The sequence below is a fragment of the Podarcis bocagei genome, assembly GCF_964188305.1.
Source record: "Podarcis bocagei genome assembly, chromosome: 5".
NCBI lineage: Eukaryota > Metazoa > Chordata > Lepidosauria > Squamata > Lacertidae > Podarcis > Podarcis bocagei.
In genome coordinates this window covers 31,136,520-31,156,421 of record NC_138129.1, presented here as the reverse complement: position 1 = coordinate 31,156,421, position 19,902 = coordinate 31,136,520, and the positions used below count along the sequence as shown (strand labels likewise).

General features: G+C 43.9%; 2 protein-coding genes across 2 annotated transcripts in view; one reads left to right on the top strand and one right to left on the bottom strand.

Annotated features, from left to right (window-relative positions):
* LOC308588100 (BPI fold-containing family B member 4-like) overlaps positions 1-8,680 on the top strand; it is a 28,779-nt gene extending 20,099 nt beyond the window's left edge. Inside the window, exons 8-16 of the mRNA XM_081196376.1 lie at positions 26-117; positions 1,082-1,249; positions 4,163-4,204; positions 4,805-4,960; positions 6,178-6,245; positions 6,414-6,456; positions 6,992-7,055; positions 7,186-7,262; positions 7,908-8,680. Of these exons, the coding sequence (XP_081052502.1) occupies positions 26-117; positions 1,082-1,249; positions 4,163-4,204; positions 4,805-4,960; positions 6,178-6,245; positions 6,414-6,456; positions 6,992-7,055; positions 7,186-7,262; positions 7,908-7,931 (734 nt within the window). The 3' untranslated portion in view covers positions 7,932-8,680. The remainder of the gene's footprint in view (positions 1-25; positions 118-1,081; positions 1,250-4,162; positions 4,205-4,804; positions 4,961-6,177; positions 6,246-6,413; positions 6,457-6,991; positions 7,056-7,185; positions 7,263-7,907) is intronic.
* A 6,160-nt stretch (positions 8,681-14,840) lies between these two features.
* Positions 14,841-19,902, bottom strand: part of NECAB3 (N-terminal EF-hand calcium binding protein 3) — a 92,757-nt gene continuing 87,695 nt past the window's right edge. Inside the window, exon 13 of the mRNA XM_081196592.1 lies at positions 14,841-19,461. Within this exon, the coding sequence (XP_081052718.1) occupies positions 19,433-19,461 (29 nt within the window). The 3' untranslated portion in view covers positions 14,841-19,432. The remainder of the gene's footprint in view (positions 19,462-19,902) is intronic.

Genomic DNA, 19,902 nt, shown 5'->3' with positions numbered 1-19,902 from the left:
ACAATCTCTTTGTATTTCTCTGCAGCTGCAGTTCCTGTTGGGACACTTGGGACCATCCATTATCACCTAATAGGTTCCCCTAAAGTAAACGATAGGTATTTCCTGATTCCTTATCAGGCAAGTATTATTCTTGGCTTTGGAGAACAGGTTGCGTTATGAAATTCTGACTAATCCCCATATCTATAACCTCTTTTCTTGCCTTGTGATTGTGGCAATGGAAGTCAGGCGTAGATGTAGTTGTGGTATGGCTTTCTGCTGCTGTTCCTGTTTTATTTCTCAAGACCTGCCTTTATAAGAAGAAGCACATGACACAGCTCTCTTGGGAAGGTACCATTTCAGGATATGTGGGGGGAGCGGAAGTGCATGACCCAACACCAGAAATTCCTAACACAAAGAAAACTAGTAGGTTGAGGGGAAAGGTAAACAAGAGGGAGAGAATGTGTGTGTGTGTTGGGTGAGAGGATAATCAGCCCAGCCTTAGGCAAAACTCCCCACCTGGGTCCATGGCCTTAAGTCTAATGACATCTGTAGGACTAAAGAGCGCAGAACTTGACTGAGGGTTAGAGTGTTGGTTTTATTTCTGTAGTTCTGTATTTTCCTTACCCATCCTTCTCCACAAGATCCCAGGGTGGGATAAAGCAAGAAAATATACAATCAAAACACAAATGAAACAGTTGTGATCTTAAAACATTTAAAGATAATTCCACGTGTAAAAATAGTTCCAATACAGATGGGGATTGGGACAAGATCTCCACTTAAAAGTCTTCCCAAAAGAGGAAGGTCTTCATTAGGTCCCCAAATGATAACAGATGGGGTCTGTCTAATATGTAACAGGAGGGGAAACCAGCATGCTGAAGTCCTGATTCCTGCAGAATCCTGAAGTTATCTGCAGGAGACCCTCTTCTGCAGAGCGCAGTGGTTGGTTGTGGATAAGAGGATAAACTGGGTTTTTGAAATACAAGATTCTCAAACCAGCAAGCAGAGTTCCTGCAAACAATTGGGAAGGAACCTTAAGGTTGACTTACTCTCTTTAAAGGATTAACAAAGATGTCCTGCATTTCCCCCTTGGATCTCCCACCAGGCTACATTTCAGGTTTCTCTGCCGGGAAGCCCACCCAGCACCACACTTTTCCAAGCAACTCCACAGTCTGGCACCAACTTCCACTTGACTCTGAGCAAGGATTTCATCAGCATTGGGATTGCTGCCCTGACTGGAGGCTGCAGTGCCAACCTTACCAAAGGAGCAGGGGTAAAGTGACCATAACTTTTGGGTTTCCGTGCTTCTATATGACAGTGTTGGTCTATACATTTTGTGGCAGTAGACAAAATGTTGCCAAAATGATCTATTCTTGGCCATACATGTGCACCTGTGACTCCCCACACCGGTGATTCCATATTTTAGGAGCAGTATGGGGGGCAACAACAGGAAATGGATTCATATCTTGCTTGTGGGCATCTGTTTGGCTGCTGTAGAAAAGAGGATTTGCTCTGATCAGCCAGCAAGTCTATTATGTTCTTGTTCCCCTTTCTTCCTTTACCTCTCTTATGCCCCTCCCCCATCCTCTGATGGATCCATTGACTTTCTCATGAAAAGTGCCCCTTTTCATTCTAGAATCTGTTCTTTACCAAGGGTTGATAATTTTTTTCACTGGCCTCTGTGGCTGTGCTTTTAACAGTAGCTTAGTGTACAGAAACACTAGGCAAAGCTTTTATCAACCTAAACTATTTAACAGCTAATTTCTGTAGATTAAGCTGTTGCCCAAGAGAAAAATGGGCAACCCTGTCTCTATTACTTGCGCTTGCTTAAAGCTAGGTAGGGATGGTTGACTCTGTCATTTTTGGCTTCTCTTGAGTTCTCATTTTTCCAGTCTTAAATTCAGTTTATGACATTTCTGCAGCTATTTGCAGCATATATATATATATATATACTTTCTGAAAATTCACCAGCATTTTACTGCTAATTTCTGCTAATGAACCCAGTTTGCACCAGAGAAATACTTTCATTACAAGCTTGTTTCCCGCAATTGCTTTGATTATGTTCTCCCTCCATCATTTAAAAGCCTCATGCAAAGCTTAGAGCTAACACTAAGAAGAACACTTCAGGGAGACAGAAAACGGCAGCAAGCCCAAACAATGGAACAGTAGCTACAAAATCTATATTATAGTAGAGGTGGGGGACCTATGGTCCTCCAGATGTTGCTGGACTATATTGTCAGCTTCGCCTTTGAGCCAGTGCCATCGACTGGGCTCAACCATTTCAGCCCCGACTGGGCCAGGCAAGCTGGGGCAGCACTTCCAGAGACCTTCTTCTGCAGGAACAGGTCTAAGTGCTGTGGACTCACAACTCAGAGCTGTGAGCACCGAACTCACTTCCAGAAGACAGTTGTGCACAGCAGAGTACAGCAGAGCATAAATCACTCAGACGACAGCGCTGAAGAATATCTTCTTTTATTCACTACAGCTACTGTACTATGCAAACTATATACAAATGGAGACGCTGGACTGCACTGAGTGTTACAGCTGCTTTCTGCAGCGACCTTATCTACACAGAGATAGCATTCAGTCTCCCCCTTTGAAGTGAGGCTGGAGCGGAATAAGTAGCAAGCACAATCCGCCCCCTCCTCTCTGGAAAATCAGCAGATTCTTGCAATGGGAGGGGTGAAATCTCCTCATATATTGCCCATCATCCTTGACGGTTGGCCATGCTGGATGGGGCTGATAGGAGCTGGAGTGCAACAACAGCTGAAGGACCACCAGCTCCCCTGCTGTAGAGGACTGTTCCAAGGTTATCCTTGATAGATTTAGGGCAGGATGACTGGGCATTTCCTGGTTTTGAGGATTGCTTCTATTTCTAGAACAGCGTAGCTTCATAGAACATAAAAGGTCATCCTCAATCCAGAGGATGCATAATTGGCTGTGCATCTCCTTCCTTCTATTGTAATTTCACCAGATCATTTTCAAGCACACTTTCTCTAAAAATAGCATGATGAATGGAAATGGTTTGCTCCTCATCCCCTGTCCTATCACTGATTGCCCCTAATTAGCTTTCTGCTTCCTAGCTTCTCCCTCTGAAACAGACTGTCTTGTTAAGGAAGTAATATTGTTTCTGTGGTCACTTTGAACATATGTCTTGCAATGTCCCTTATTCCTGCCCTCATCTTTCATAATCAGATGCTTCTCCTTCTCCTTGCCTTTGCACACACCTTTCATCTTGTTTGAGAGAGGGAGATTGCTTCTCCCTATGCTTTGTGGATGAAGTTTAGTGCCAGGCTTATCAAAAAATGTATGAAGTAGAAAAATCCTGATTGTTCCAGCAAGTCTCCTCAACACTGGACTCCTAAAACCCATGACAATCAGGCAAAACAAAACCAAAACAAATTGTGCTTGGACACAGACAGCAGCCGATGACCACTGAAGCCAGTGGGGCAAAGGACAGAGCAGAGGCCAAGGCAACTAACAGCAGGTAGAGCTAGTGGTAAGTGGAGCCAGAGGTCCCAGAAGGAAGAGCACACTTGACACAGAGAGAAAACACTCAGAATTGAAGCAGCGGGACAGGGAAAGAAAAGATGAGGCTAGACGGTTAGGTGGGGGAGAAAGCGGTTAAGGGTTGGGTTCTCTTGGAGACAGGAGAAAGAGAGAGAGAGGTTAAGTGGCAGGAGAGGGCAGAAAGAGCAAGGCCCAAGAGGCGAAGACAGACCAATGCAAGGGGCTGGGAGAGAGGAGAAACAGAGAGTAAGGGGAGGTGGGAGCTTTTCTGTGCTGCCCTACAAGAAATGAAGTCCTTTTCACACAGCACAACACAGAAGCCAAACTCTCTTGTCAGGGTTCCTTGTCCCTGCTTTAAAGCAAGGCAACACAGTGTCCCTTCTGCTGTTTCCCATCCTGCCTCCAAAGTGGTGTTTTAGCTCATATTGGAGTTATTTGGTTCCAACTACCTATGCAAGCCCTTTTTGTATGCAGAGTAAGGAACGTGAAAGGAAAGAGGAAGAGAGACAGAGTGAATGGTTCGAACATGGGAGAAGGGAAGAGTGGGCTCAAGCTGCTGTTGGCGGGTGGCCTTTTTGATTTCCCCTATTGGCCTGCTAGCCCTGAATGAGAGTGTTTCAGAAATTAATTAGAGATATCCAAAGCTGATTCACTTTACTATTCTTTTTATCAACAGAAACAACTCATGACAACTGACTTGGCAAGTGCAATTACAAAGGTTAGTGTGTTTTCTTTTTATGCTCCTCTGGCAACAGGCCATTCAAATCAAGCACTTGATCTTCTCCTTATATGTGTGCATCTTTTAAAGATACCGGTATACTGTGAGTCATTAAGGCTGCAGTCCCATGACAGAAAGCTCCATTGAACTCAGTGAGGCTTATTTCTGAGAAGACATGCATAGGATTGCCCGCTTACGCAGCACAGGACATAACTAAGCCATTCAACCCAAAGTTTGCTTGCTTAAAAAAAGAAGTGCTTTATTCAAATTTGCATGAATAGAGTCAGCAGGCAATCACTGTTGTTGCATACAAAGTCTAACTAATTAGCTGCCTAGATGCACTGATATGCTTGCCTAAGTATTAGAATCTTATATGCTTATTAAGCTTGGAATCTGCTGAATATATATTTGCATTAAAAGCTCTTTTGGTAGCAGAACCTGAACACAGTGTCTGCATTCTAAATCTCATTGTCGCATGAGACCGTCCTTTAGGATAATAGCCCTGGAAATTGTGTCTTGTCCTAATGGGAATGAAGGTCTGTAGAAGTGGCAGCCACACACAGATACTAGAAGCTCATGACACCTTGCCTTCTCTTGCAGATTTCTGAGCGCTTCCCTGCTCCACAGCCTTTGGTGGTAAAGACAAGGGGCTCAAATTTTCCACTCATTTCCATAGACAGCCAGAGTGTTGTGGTGAAGCAGCCTCTTTTCTCTGATGTGTTTGTACGTGGTCAGTCTGTCCTGCAGTGGGAAGCTGTGAGTATTGAAGCAAAACACCTGCATGACCTCCGTTTTATTTATTTATCTAAAAAATTTCTCCCCTTCATCAAAAGCAGAGATAGGAACCTGGGCCTTTCAGATGTTGACTGGCCACAACTCCAACAACCTCTGTCTATTGGCCATGCTGATGAGAGTTGGGAGTCAAACAGCAATTGGAGAGCCACAGGTTCCCAATCTCTGATCAAAAGATTCCAGGAGCAGTGTAAACCAATAAATACCGCATGGCATTTGGTTGGCCACTGTGAGAACAGGATGCTGGACTTGATGAGTCATTGATCTGATCCATCAGGCTCTTCTTATGTTCCTAAATAAACTTTACAAAATGCAGGGGGGGAAACAAGAATTGCACAGCACATTGGCCACGGTACACTAATTATATTCTGCCAATGGCCAAGTTCACCTCAACTAACCCTCCCTTATACACGCAAGATTCATACACATGCCCCCATAGAGTAAATGCAAACTTGTCAGATTATCCTAGCCAGATTTTCACTGACAAAGCAATGGCCAATTCCTGTTGAACAGAATAGAAAATATAATAATAATAATAATAATAATAATAATAATAATAATAATAATACCCCACCCAATCTGGGTGGCTTCTAACAGAAAATAAAAAACATAATGAAATATCAGGCATTAAAACTTCATGATACAGGGCTGCCTTCAGATATCTTCGGAAAGTCATATAATTGTTTATCTCTTTGAAACAGTTCACTCATAATAGGATGGTCTTGTGTTGTATGTCACTTGATGTATGTAGAAATGAATGATGTTCCCTATGCAGCCAGAGTAAATTAACAGTGTCTTTTACAAATAAGAAGAAAGAAATAGAAAAGGGGTGTGTGGTGCGCTATAATCCATGCATCTATACATGCAACTCCCAGCAGTTTCTTGCCCCTCCCCATGGCACAAACTTGTTACATGATCTACAACAAACAGAACAACAATAACAACAAAGCTAAGACTTTCTAGAGAGGTAGCATTTGCTGTGCCAGTCTAGGTTCCACAATTTAATACATATATTATGGCATTAGGTTTACATCTGATGACGTAGACGCTAGTCTGTGGTGCCATAATAAATGTTCGCTCTTGAGATGCCACAACACCTTTTTTAAAAACAGTTACGACTGTAATTGAGGCTGTGCCAGTCCAGCCATTTGCAATGATACATATTTTTGTTGTTGTTGCAGCTCATCATCTTCAATGCAAAGCTCTCAGCTTCTAATGGCAAACTGTTGATCTCTTTGTCACAAAAGAGGTATGGGTATTTTTATTACTGGGTTTGTTTTCTGGTAGTAGTGAGAGATTGTGAGCAGCTAGTAGAAATATGGAATACAACCATGGCACACTGGTTGAAAACCACTGCTGTAGAGAGTCATGACTTGCATTTCCACCCTCCTAATCTGATTGCTTTCTTTCCCTGTAGCTTTGATGGTGTTCAGGCATCCTCATCTGTTGGTTCTACCAATGTAAGTCTTCTCTTCAAGGCCTGAAATATGCCACAGGCAAATCAATCTATTTTGCATGAAACAATAGGGTGTGCTGTATAGCCTGAGCCTTCAATCCACAACCTGATCCAAGAGGGTTGAGGATATTGACTGCATGTTTTATAGCCAGATACTCTAGGAGGAGGTAAAGCTCTCTCTACTCCAAGTGCATCTTTGCTTTCATGTGTTCTTGTTCCGCGCATTCTGCACAAACTTATCTACCTGGCTTAGGCACAGCTTTGTGGTTTGACATCTGAGAATGAAAGCTGAATACACCCTAGCCACCAGGCAAATGGGTTATTAATGGATTATGTGAAAAGCTTCCTGATGAAGCTGTCTGTGCATGGATTTCAATAGATCACTTGAATCCAGTTTTATTATAGTCCTTAAAAGACAGCCCAATCCTTTTAAAAAGTCTTATAGTACATGTGGTGGATATATATGGATTTAAAATGTGCACTAAATGTGGGACTCAGGCCTGTCTATGATTCTACTGAAAGAATGTCCTATATTCCAGGCCCAGAAGCTCCATGAGTACATCAACAACCTTCATACAAACAGCTTCCTACCAGCCATGAATGGTAAGCCAGGCAGCTGTTTCACAGAAAATGGAGAGCTTCAGCTGAGGGAACAGGAGCTAACATTTCATGAGGGGCTGCTCACCTAAGTAATGGCTATGAAGGCAGGTCCATTGGCTGTTCTCTGTTCTAGGCCTGCTCAGGAGAGGAATTACCTTGCCTTCCATGCTAAATGTCAAGTGGACCAAAGTCAACACTGCCCTTTTCCAGGTACAGCAAAGACACAGAACCTTATAGCAAATGCCCAGCAATGGAAGGCTGCCATCCTTCTGGCACCACCCTGGCATTGCAAGATGGACACTGTGGAGGAAGGGGACCTATTTTCTTGTTTAGATCCAATTATTTGGTTCCACGTGTATATTGTATGTGTCCTGCTTATATTTCCAAGGGAAGTGGGAGCACGAAAACAAGGTCATGCAAAGAGCAGCATCCACTAATCCTGCTGGCTAAGCCCTGAAAGGTGCTGTCTTAGGAAAGAGCTAGGCCCACCTGAGGCCTTAGGTAGGCTGGCAAGGCCTGCACTGTAGTTGGCCCCAACTGCTTGAGGAGCTAGCTGTTCTGACTCAAAGGGTCCTCCACCAATTCTGCACTTCTACAATATGGAAGGGATGGGATGGGATGTTATTGGGGGTTCAACCTGTGAGTTGGAGGGAGGCAAAAGAGCTATGTCCTTAGGTTGGGAAGGCCCATGGGAACGTACCATTGAGGGGCTCCCACTGAGTGGAGTTGCCTGTGTTTCCTCATCTGTTTCCTCCTCAAGGTAGTGCGCTGGGCTGGGTACTTCCATCTGTGATTGGAATAAATACTGGTATCTCAAAGGAATAATTTAAACACCTATAACTTCTCTCTTCTTAGGATGGTCTAGTGATTTCAATGTGACCAATCAAATCAGCAGCACCTTGAAGAGGCAGAATGTTAAAAGAGTTCATCAAATGTTCATTTCAAACTGACTGGATTATACGTTCTATTGCTCTGGGATTTATCATATTTCAGCTGCCAAACTTCTGGGTGATGGCTGTTAATTCAGTTTGTTGTAGGTACTGCATTTCTTGTATATCCTGTAATAAAGGGCTCACATGACCCTCTAAGTGTGTAAAGGCTGGGAACATCACCTCTTGGTAGGAGGGACACAAATATGCAAGAATTATAGAATTGTACAGTTGGGAGGAATCCAATGGGTTCAATCCAATCCAACACCCTGCAGTGCAGAAGTCATACCCTGATACATGATATGGTTAGTTCCCTGCCTCATCTTCTACTAGAGGCTTTTTATGGTACCTTTTAAAAAAGCCAGGTGGGCAGTGTACAAAAAAGGTCATTAACCCAAAATGATACAACAGGGATTGGCAGTACTCAGAAATACACTTTGGGCTCTGCTTATTAAAGGAACAACTTCCCAGTAGCCAGGAAAGCTACATAATATTTAAAGGTTGTGTTTATTTGATTTGTTCACTGTGATTGGAAGCTTAAATTTGGAAATAAGTTCTGTCCACAGTCCTCCTTTCCATCTATACAAGGAGTTGTCAACCTGGTCCATACCACCTACTAGTGGATTCTAGGTGGGCAGTAAGGGGTTCTACAGCGCAAGCTGAATCCTCCTTCCATCGAGCACTGGTGGGCGGTAAGGAAATTTTACCACCAAGAAAGATGCATTAGTGGGCGCTATACAGATTGTGGTAGGACCAAGGCTCCTCCAGCCTCTTCCTGCAAGTCTTGTTGCCACAACCACCACATCACTCATGCCTCTCCCTTCACTTCTGTGATTGCACCCAACCAAATGCAGGTTTTCTCCTGTGGTCAACAGCTCTTAACCCAGAGTGCTGTTATACCTGACCCTGACCATTGTGCTCCTGAAAGGTCCTGCAATGCTCTCTCTGGCAAGTCATGCTGAGCTGCCCAGAGCACAGTCGCTTTCTTCCCTTATTAAGCATGCCAGGCACCTTTCCGCACAGTTCCTGTGTTGACACGATGCCCTTCTGCTACACAGATGGAGGAGATGGTGGCTGCTCGCTGCCACTCCCAGATAGAAAACCTGGCTCATCTATTATGCAGCAAACATAACAGGGCAGGTCTGCTGGAGAGATGAGGAGTGTCAGGCACACAGCAGGAAGGAACCCCGTGGCCTTTCCCCCGCTATTGTGTCTTCCTTGACTCTGACTCAATTTCTCACTCTCCCAGCTGTGATGACCACCTGGGCAGGACCTGGCTTTGGCCCTCCTGCTCTGTGGTAGGGAAAACTGGGCTTCAAAGACACCAGGAGAATGTGTAGATTTATGCAAGTGTGGTGCCAGAAGAGTCACAAGGCAAGAGCCTTCTCAGGGATGGAAACAGAAATGCTAAAGCTGTAGGGTGTCCATGTGTCTGACTTTACAGAGGACAGCCCTCTAAACTGAAGTGCTGTCTGTCTGGGGGTCTGCCTCACTTTGAAGGGTTGTCCCGTCTAACTCCATTTTAAAGATAAAGAATGATGAAAAGGAAGGACAGCAGCCTTGAAGCTCATCAACAACATGGAAGAGCAAACTGAGCTGGCACATATTACCTGGTCACAGTCTTTCCCACTTTGGTGTGTTGTATTTCTATGTAGCTGTTTCCCAATTTGCATCTGTGCATATAAATCACCCTATGCAATTTTTATGCAGATAAATGCCCTCTTCTGCTGAATCCTTGGTGAATTCCTCTCTTTTTGGCAGTGCATCAGTCTGGGATATAAAACCCACAAACAGCAAATAATACAGATGCCAGGTGTAGTGGACGGTCACATTGTTCAATATGGAAGGTTCTAGAAGACTGGATTTCAAACTGTGTCCCGAGCACTGGTGGAGGAAGAGGAGTGGGGGGGTGAGCGCACTGGCCCCGGTAGTGCAATCCCAGAAGGGTGCCATCGTGGCTGCCCCCCCCCCCCCCGCCTGCACTGGGCACCCTGCCCCGCCTGCTCTCCGTCCCTCGGTGCTGGAGCATGAAGCTCTGCCTCTAGTCCCGGGGAACCTTGTTAAGAGAATTTGAGGAAATTTATCAGGAATAGCTCAATGGTGGGAAAGCAAAAAATTTGGACACACTTTATTAAAAATCAGTTTGGACACCATCTCCAATTTTCTCCCATGATGTGTCAGATGGAGCAACAGTGGCCCTTTTCAGGAGTTACTTTCAATTGCTTTTTAACACATAGTATGGAGAGTGGGTTAGTAGGAATGAGCAGCCCCCTCCACTGTTATTTCAGGCACCTACTGGCTCTTAGTAGGTGACTGTCTTCAGCAGGGGACCTTTTGCATCCATGGAGGCTCCCCATACATTTCTGAACCCCATTGTGTCTTCAGATGTTTATTGTGTATACTTCTAGGGTGATTTCCATGGTGGGCTACAAAAATATCGCAATTAAACTAAGTATGATTATCATTAACATATCCCATAAGTGTCCCAGAAAAACTGGGATGTTGTTTTCCCCTGTGAGAGCTGGCGGCCATTTTGGGCACCATGATCTCTTAGGGGGCACTTGACCTGCGCAGGAACACAGCTGGGAAGACACACATCCCAGTTTGGGGAGGCAACATGTTGGGTCAACATGCTTTAAGATCATAACCCCATCTCGTTAAAACCTAGCCCATAACAAATTTAATAAAATGTCAGTACAACCATGCATGACTGACACTTGAAAGTATGGATGTTGAGCAGGACTGAGTAGAAAGAAGCAAGGGAGACACATCTAGCTATGATTCAGTATTAAGTGATTCAAAACAGCATCTGTAAAGTACAAGTGAAGGTAACTAAGGTTGCAATCTTAACAATGCCTGTTCAAGTAAGGGTGGATGGATCTGTTGATTTTTGTTCTCTCAATTTCTCATTTTCCCAATCGTAAATTCAGTTCTCCCTATTTCTGCAACAATTTGCAATGTTTTTAATCAAAACTTTTAATCAAACCTCATGAAAACTTTTCAGCATGTTAGTGCAAATTCCTTACAATAAATATCTGTTTTGTATGCAGTTTTGACTAATGTATTTTAGGAACACTTTCCCCAATACATCTATTTGTGTAAACATTGGTTGGAGACATGTACCAGAAAATTTGTAAAACGTCTAATTTTAAAGGATGGCCATGTTTCATTTCTAATACTGTTTTGGAGATTAAAAATTTGGTCGGTTTGCCTTTAAATGTAAACTGAATCAAATTTCTCCCCCATCCTTACCCAGAAGTAAGTCCCATTGATTTATATACGGCTTGCTCCCATGTAAATGAGATTAGGATTGCAGTTTACCGTAATTCTCATTGGTTAGTCCAGCTGTAGCAGTGGCATAAATGAGTCCTGGGGATGGGGTGAAATTCTGGTTACTGGTGTAAAGTGACAATAATTGGAAGCAGAACTGGTGACTCCTGCTGCATCTACAAAATTATGGACCAAATCTGAGTTTCTGCATGCCTTGTTTGCATAAAATCACCTATGAGAAATCACAGATGCTCTCTATCTTTAGGTCTCTTGTCAGTTTGTGAAAGCAGATGGGGCTTGTTGCAGCAATTTCACAAATGGAAATGTGGCCTGTTTTGATTTCCCCTGCAAAAGAAAACACCGCCACCACCAGATCCCTTTTGTATGACGGATAAAGGAGTGCTGCAGAAATAGTGGCGGGTGTTAAAACTCTGTGACTGGTGGACAGTCCTTCCCTTGATCCTGAACAGTACGTTAAAGGTTCAAGAATCAACCTTATCTGATGAAGAATGCTTGCATAAATGGTAGCAACAAGCCTGGTAAAATAAGACAGGTGATTGATGTTAACGTAACAGCCATTGATTTTTCTGCCCATCTTAGGACTAGACCACAAAACGGATAGTAGGTCTTCGGGGGGGGGGGGCTCAGATGATGGCCCATTACAAACAAATACATTGATAATTCGTAGAACAACTGATATATTTTGAAGGAAGGGCAAACCATGTATCTATTCCAGTGCCAATCGAGGGGGCACAGTTTTGTAAGTTCAGTAGTCTGTATTTGAATCCTGCCATCTCTAAAGGTGCCTCTCCCCACATAACTTTAGCACAAAAGGACAAGTGAAGTGCAGTCAGTCACAAAGCAATAGAGTCACCTCTTTGGGCTAGTGTTATGATTTGTAAAATCAGCCCCAAGAGGACAGTGGTTGTTGAAGAGTAATAGGCAGGTGGATAAAATTGTTTCTGGACATTACAGAGCAAAGACAGTCAGTTAAAGCTGTCATGTGGGACTGCTTGAAGTTGTCTCTGCATGGCAACTGTTCCACATGATCGCTGCAAAATGTAGAGCAGTTTGCCGTGTGGATCACCCTGAGTTTCAGTAACCCCATTGGCCGCCATGACTAAAAATGCCCAGTGGTGCCATGTGGAGCGTCCACAAAATACAGGTGGTTCCACCCAGCAAACTGTTCAAAACATTAAGGCTGCCATATGGAGACTATTTCAAGCATCCTTCACCTGATGCCAAAATTATGCAGGGGAGGGTGGTGTCTTTATGTTACAAACCCCAAATAAGAAAGCACTCCAAGATGCCTGAAAATATATTTAATGCAATATCTTTGCTAAATTTGGGCTCAAAGACTCCATACTAATGGTTTACATAGGAACATACGAAGCTACTTCATACTAAGCCAGACCACTGGCCCATCTAGCTCAATATTGTGCTCTGGAAACAATGAAAGTTGCCATCCCTCCAATGGCTGCGTGCTAGTGTGCACATGATCTCATGGAGCATACACAGCACACAAACAAATACACCCTAAGCAATGGGGGCTGGAGTAGGCAAGCAGCTTCAGCGGAATGTAGACTCTGCCCTAATTGCCAGTTTCAGACCAGGGTACCTCCCAGTCCAAGGGTGGCGCTGTGGGTTAAACCACAGAGCCTAGGACTTGCTGATCAGAAGGGTGGTGGTTCGAATCCCCGTGACGGGGTGAGCTCCCGTTTCTCAGTCCCTGCTCCTGCCAACCTAGCAGTTTAAAAGCATGTCAAAGTGCAAGTAGATAAATAGGTATTGCTCCGGTGGGAAGGTAAACGGCGTTTCCGTGCGCGGCTCTGGTTCACCAGAAGTGGCTTAGTCATACTGGCCACATGACCTGGAAGCTGTATGCCGGCTCCCTCGGCCAGTAAAGTGAGATGAGCGACCTTACCTCCCAGTCCTACTTAGAGATTTGGATTTGATAATCCCGCCTTTCACTCCCTTTAAGGAGTCTCAAAGCGGCTAACATTCTCCTTTTCCTTCCTCCCCCACAACAAACACTCTGTGAGGTGAGTGGGGCTGAGAGACTTCAGAGAAGTGTGACTGGCCCAAGGTCACCCAGCAGCTGCATGTGGAGAAGCGGAGACGCGAACCTGGTTCCCCAGATTACAAGTCCACCGCTCTTAACCACTACACCATACTGGCTCTGGAGAGTCTGAACCCAGCAGCTTCCACATACAAAGCAGGTGCTCTCCCACATAAACCAACTTCAGACTGTGGTTTCTGAAAGCAGCTTGCTTAAACTAACCATAATTAACGTTAACCAGAGTTCAGTGTGGAAGCAGAAGCTTTTGAACTCCTCCTCCTGGCCACACAGAGGGAGAGGGGAACACACAATCCTAGGAGGAGGCCATGTTGTAATATACAGTTATTGACTCATACTTGCCTGCGTGAAAAGGTCAACTTGAGCTCTGAGCTCTAGCTACATGAGCAGGTGAGGTTTAGCAGGCTCTCAGCAGCCTCTGCTCCCCATCCTCTCAGTTTCCCCTGCTTCGTTCTTCCTGGAACAAATGAACAAGGAGTCATGTGGCCATGGCTCCCTGCAAGTGAACTGAATCTCTCTAAAATGACATTTTAAAGCCTGCATCTTTGCTAACCTGAAGATTGCAAGATTGGTTTTGTAAAGAAACCAAATTATTTTCTTTTTAAAAGTTGTTTGGAACCTTTTTTTGCTGTAACGCTGTGAGTAAAATATTCACTTGTTTGTAAAGCTAGCTGCCTGTGATTTAGTCCAGCCTAAGTATTTTTGTGGCGAACATTTGTTTAAAGGTGGGTGGTGGCAGAGGTAAATCTAACCAAGTTTTAATGGGCTTGACCCAATCGCCGATGTGCTAACTCTGCTATGAGAGAGCAAGAATCAATAGTAGCCATTAGTAATGTTGACACCTCGTGAAAGCACCACCATTAGAATTCTCAGATGTTTTGCTTACTAGAGCTGATAATGAAATATGCCCAAGTGTCACTGAAGATCCACTGACATCTGCCCCTGTAATCTTTCACATCCATTACTGGCACCCAGGCAGCCCACAAGCAATGCCCTCACAATCCATTGAAGTATCCCATCATATCATCTAAGGATTAGCTCTTATCCTGTACTGAATACCCAGCTTCTGTAGTTACCAAAGCCTTCCTTCATATTCCACTACTAAAGAAGACTACCCTGTGTTCTTTCCCCCTAAATGTTCAAATAAACAAGACTTTCCAAATGAACCTGCTAAAAATATGTATGTATATATATAAAAATCATTGAATGCAAAGGCACTACTGTACATTTATAGAGAAAATACAGATGGCAAAGCATCAAAGTGCCACTTCAGAGAAATCAATGCCTTGGTTCTGCCCCCCCCCCCAAGCTCGCTATTTTATGCTTTCCCTTGTTTTTTTTAGGTTTTTGTATGCATGTTAAGGTTCATTTATTTATAGGAGAATAAGTGTTTCTGAGTGGCCTTATTCTGAAGAGTTCCATCTGGGAACCTGCTCTCTCTTTAGCTTCGGTTATTCACCCAAATGCATTTAGGAAAATTCATCAGAGGAGGCAGACTTAAAACTCAACCAATCCAGTCCAGGAGTGTGGAATTGTTTATTAAGAGATGAGGAAAACTGGATAACACAGCCATGTGTCAGTTACTGAATACAGGCAGAGCCTTGAATATACACAAAAGGAATACTAAATAACCAGGCATTAGTAAAATAAATGAAGCTGCTTCTCTCTCTCTCCCTCTCTTGTTTTGAAAACGACTCCTTATTTTACTGGAAAAAAATATTCACAGAACATAGAACGCGCTACAGATGGCAAAGTGCCACTTCAGAGAAATCAATGTCTTGATTTGAAAAGCGTGCAATTTTCTGTTCTTCTTTGTTGTTGTTGCTTTTGTTTCAGGTTCACTTTATTCATAGCAGAATAAATTTTGCTGAGCTGCCTGTTGGCAGTGGTCCACCATCTAGAACCACAAGAGAGGAGCAGGAGGGCTTTCTGTGAATCATTTTTTCCCTTAGGGACAGAGACGTACCAGTATTTGCAGGAGGGGAAACCAGGCAGTTGCACTGGGGGACAAATTTGAGGAGGCCATGTTTGTTTGCATCATTGTCCGGCAGACCACCCTGCTCCTAGGCTAGTCAGTTTGGGATTCATGGGAAGATATGCACCACAGGCTCCTGATTAGGAGCGATTGCAATTCAGCTTGCATGCACGGACTGGGTGACATAAATTACCTGAGATTCATTCCATGTTGGGTTATTTTATGCTGAGCAGCCACTGCACATGTGAGCTAAATTGCTTTCATTTGAGAGATGAGATCCTATAGTGCTGTCCCACCAAGTACAACGTGCTGGAGGAAGCTTGTACATGGCAGCAGCAGCAGCAGGCCTGGCCTTTCTCCTGTCCCCCATGCTTTTGAGCTGACAGGTCAGACTTTGTTTCTCTTCTCTAGGAAGGTGATGCTTTCTATGTTTACATTATCATTTCTAATGCTCCACACACTTCATCTCAGTCTCTTACCTTTTTACAGCACCCTGGTAAAGTAGGTCACAATTATTCCCCACATACTGCAGATTGTAAGAGAAGCCAGATCATTTGCATGTCTACTCAGAAGTAAGACCTAGAGCATGGGTAGGCAAACTAAGGCCTGGGGGCTGGATCCAGCCCAATCGCCTTCTCTATCCGGCCCACGGACGGTCCGGGAATCAAGCGTGTTCTTGCATGAGTAGAATGTGTTCTTTTATTTGAAATGCATCTCTGGGTTATCTGTGGGGCATATGAATTCTTTCATCTCCCCACTTCAAAATATAGTCTGGCCACCCACAAGGTCTGAGGGAAAGTGGACCGGCCCCCTGCTGAAAAAGTTTGCTGACCCCTGACCTAGAGAATAGCATGGAGCAGCATGAAGGAGCAGCCCCATCAAAGAAAATAAATTTCTAGCCTCTGCATCTAGCCTCCCCCTGATTATTTCCCTCCCTTTTTGATGTCCACTATGCTGAATAGACTGCAGTTTCAGTTATCTCTGCCCCATGGCATAAATCACAGGACATGATCCAGCCAAAATTAAGCATTTTTCACATGCCATTCATTTCAATAGGGTTTTAAAGTTGATTATCTTTGACTGGAACATGCACCTTAGTTTCACTTCCCTGCACACACACACACCTGTGCCTTCTAGAAAGTTAGTCTCCTGTTAATGAGGTTTCCCCAAAATAAAAGAAAGCAAGTTACACACTCCCTTTCCCCAAGTCCAAATGCTTTAAAAAAATTGCTTTGAAACTCCAGTAGATTATTTTCATCCAAGCTGCAACACCGTTGAGTTGGTGGGGGGAGCTGTGTGTGTGTGTGTGTGTGTGTGTGTGTGTGTGTGTGTGTGAGAGAGAGAGAGAGAGAGAGAGAGAGAGAGAGAAGGAGGATTTTTGTGTTTATCAGGCAGTCTGCTTCTCTCTCCTGCCACCAAAGCTGTGTGGAGGAGGAAGCCAGCCCAGATTGATCCTATTCAGGATTCAGCACAGTTTTAGCCCCACTTACCTGTGACTGGACTTAATTTCAGGAGTCCCTTTACCTTTACTTTTTACATGAGAGCAAACCACATTCCATCTAGCAGGAATTATTTCTGAGTAGACATGTAGGATTTATTATTGAATGGGTGGAGCAAATCTCTTCTGCCCAGGGGCAGCAGCCACCATCAATGCACCACTGCTTAGGGACAAACCACACATCATGGTACAGCCATACGTCACACCCATCTGAGAAACGTACTTGTAGGGAGAGGCAGTTTGAAGCAGAGAAGAAATAGAGAGGATGGAGGGGAGTGTTTAACTCTTCAGCCCTGATGCTTTTCTTTTCTTTGCAGATTTTAATAAGATGATGTGTGAAAGACAGACATTTCAGGACCATGTTTCAAATGCCAGCTTTTAAAAAACTGAGCTGGTCCTATGATGCTTTTAATTGTTGCTTCATGATGTTGTTTTTCTTCTCTTTTTTGTTATGTTTTATATTATTTGCAGTCTTGCAAGCCACCCAAAAAATCAATGTGAAAGGACAGTATTGAGTGTTTTATATAGGACTCTGTTGATGGAGGGTAATTTAGTTGTTCAAAACCCTGGGTTATTACTCTACACTGCTGTGTTTTGAGATGAAAATGTGCTTTTATTATTGACCATGTGTGTTAAGATTGCTGGAGAAATTGGTGGGAAATGGCCTTGTGATTGCTATGGATAAAGAAGAGCAATCTTGAAATTCAGTAAATACATAAAATTAACACACCCACCCACCAAAAGACAGTTTTCACCAAGTTTTCTATTTTTAGGAAGATAATTAAAATTCTGTTGGTGATGCTCATCTATATTCCTAATGTTTCTTTGAGAATATTCTCAAAGCCATAAAGGTAGTTGAGGCTAGTCTAGATCAGGGATAGCCAATCTGGCGGGTCTCCCCTCACCTCAATGCTGGGCACTACAACTCCCATCATCCCTGACCATTGGCCATGCTAGCTGGGGCTGATGGGAGTTGTAGTTCACAACATCTGGAGGGCACCCCAGTGGACATCCCTTTTTAAGATTAAGAGTTCAATTCAGCATATTTACTGACACCCCACTGGGGCTTTCTCCAATGAAAGTATGCATAAGATTACAGCCTAACAGTGCAATTCTATTCATGTATATGCAGAAGTAATTCCTATGGAGTTCAATGGGACTTTCTCTCAGATAAGTGTTTGTAGGATCACAGCTGCCTAAGTCATACTCAGGGCCTTTTTCAGCTGGAACTCACTGGAACTCAGTTCTGGCACCTCTCAGGTAGGTGCCATTGCCATTTTAGGAGAACAAAGGAGGAGTTCATGGTGAGTTCTGGCACCATTTTTTCTAGAAAAATAGCACTGGTCATACTCCTTTGCTGCATGTATATTGGTGAGATTCTGAGCAAAATGTCTATCTTGAAACAAATAACACAAGAGGGCAAAATTTCCTCTGTCAGCTACTCATGGTACTGTGATACCATAGATGACAAAATGTGTTGTCTGTTCTGGCTCTGATGCTAATTATGACCTATTTGCCTCTCAGACATTCCTACTTTAGCACTAGGACCTGGATCACCTTTCTTTAAGCTTGTTAGTAAGGAACACACTGTCAAGGGTACTATAAATGCATCAATAAATTGAGGAAGTGATGCTCAGAAAGATCACATTAACAAGTAAGGCAGATTTGGAAAAGGTCAGGGGCTGCCATTTAACTTGAACTGAACATTGCAGATATGGCACCTAGTTCTCAGAGGTCAGACCGGGCTTTAAGTATGTATGTATGTATGTATGTATGTATGTATGTATGTGTTGTTGTTGTTGTTTCACTTCCGCAGGATCACAAAATGCACACAGACCCTAATGGAAAACATTGATCCTTACTGGAGAATCTTCTAATTTTACCCTCCTTGATCAAAGTTTCCTAAGCACTCTGCAATGACCTCAGGCACAGGGCAGGAAAGAGCTGGTTACAGCTGACCTAAAAATTGTTCTGTCTTCTCATTAATTTATCCCCAAAGCTTTGTGGGATGACAATATCCAATATTGGCCTTGCACCTCACATCTCCACAACAATCTGTATGAATTGTGCTCCCTTTGTGGCACCATCCTAAGAATGCAGGAAGAGCGTGCTAGATTGGGCCAAAGGCCCATGTTCATATGGTGGGTGGACAATCAGATGCCTATGGGAAGCCCCACAAGTAGGACCTGAGCACAACAGCACTCTTCCTACCAGTCATTCCCAGCAAACTGGAATTCATAGCCGTGCTGCCTCCGACAGCGGAGGTACATCATGCTATGCCGGATGGTCAAACCGACTGTTGTAGCACCAACAATCCAAAATAATAGGCTGTTCTTATCGTCAAAGAGGCTAGCAAGGCTATGGCATTATTCTGGGTGAAACTCCTAATGTCAAAATGGTAGGAGGTGGCAGGAAGACGACGTTCAGGAAGGATTGCAGGGTGCATTCCAAAGTGCCGCCCCATTCCCAAAGCTGCAGAAGGAAAGAAGGTAAAAGCATTCCACATTAATATAGATGAGAAAAGCAACACTGAAGAGGGTGGGAGGACAACCCTGGAAGGAAGGCTGTCTTGCAAAGAGAATGCTTGCTCCATCCACATGCTGGCTGCCTTGAGGGAATGCCATGGGGAGATCAGTTATTGTTCATGATCCACCAGCAAGCTGAGGAAACAAAAACAAGGGGTTCACATAACTCAAATGCAGGACCGGCCCACCCATGAGGCATGGTGAGGTGACCGCCTTAGGCAGCAGGGTCCACTGGGGCAGGAGAACCCAATGTCCATCTTTCTTTCCCACCCCCATTTGTTCCTGATATAGATCTCCCCCCACCCCTTCTTCCCTGGTGCAGAGGGCAAAGCACCATTATGGTGCCAAAATGGCTTGGACCAGCCCTGCTCAAATGGGCAGACTGGGCTACATTTTAGTCTAATAATTTTTAAGAATTTCTTTTGCAAGAATAACTACACCTTATTCTAAGGACCATGATGTATGGAACACAGCTCTGAAATGCCAAATAAATTTTAGACCAGAATAGAGACACACTATGTGACCTGTTTCTGATGTAATGTTAAGAGGTCTGATTATAGATGGGAAGGCCTGGAA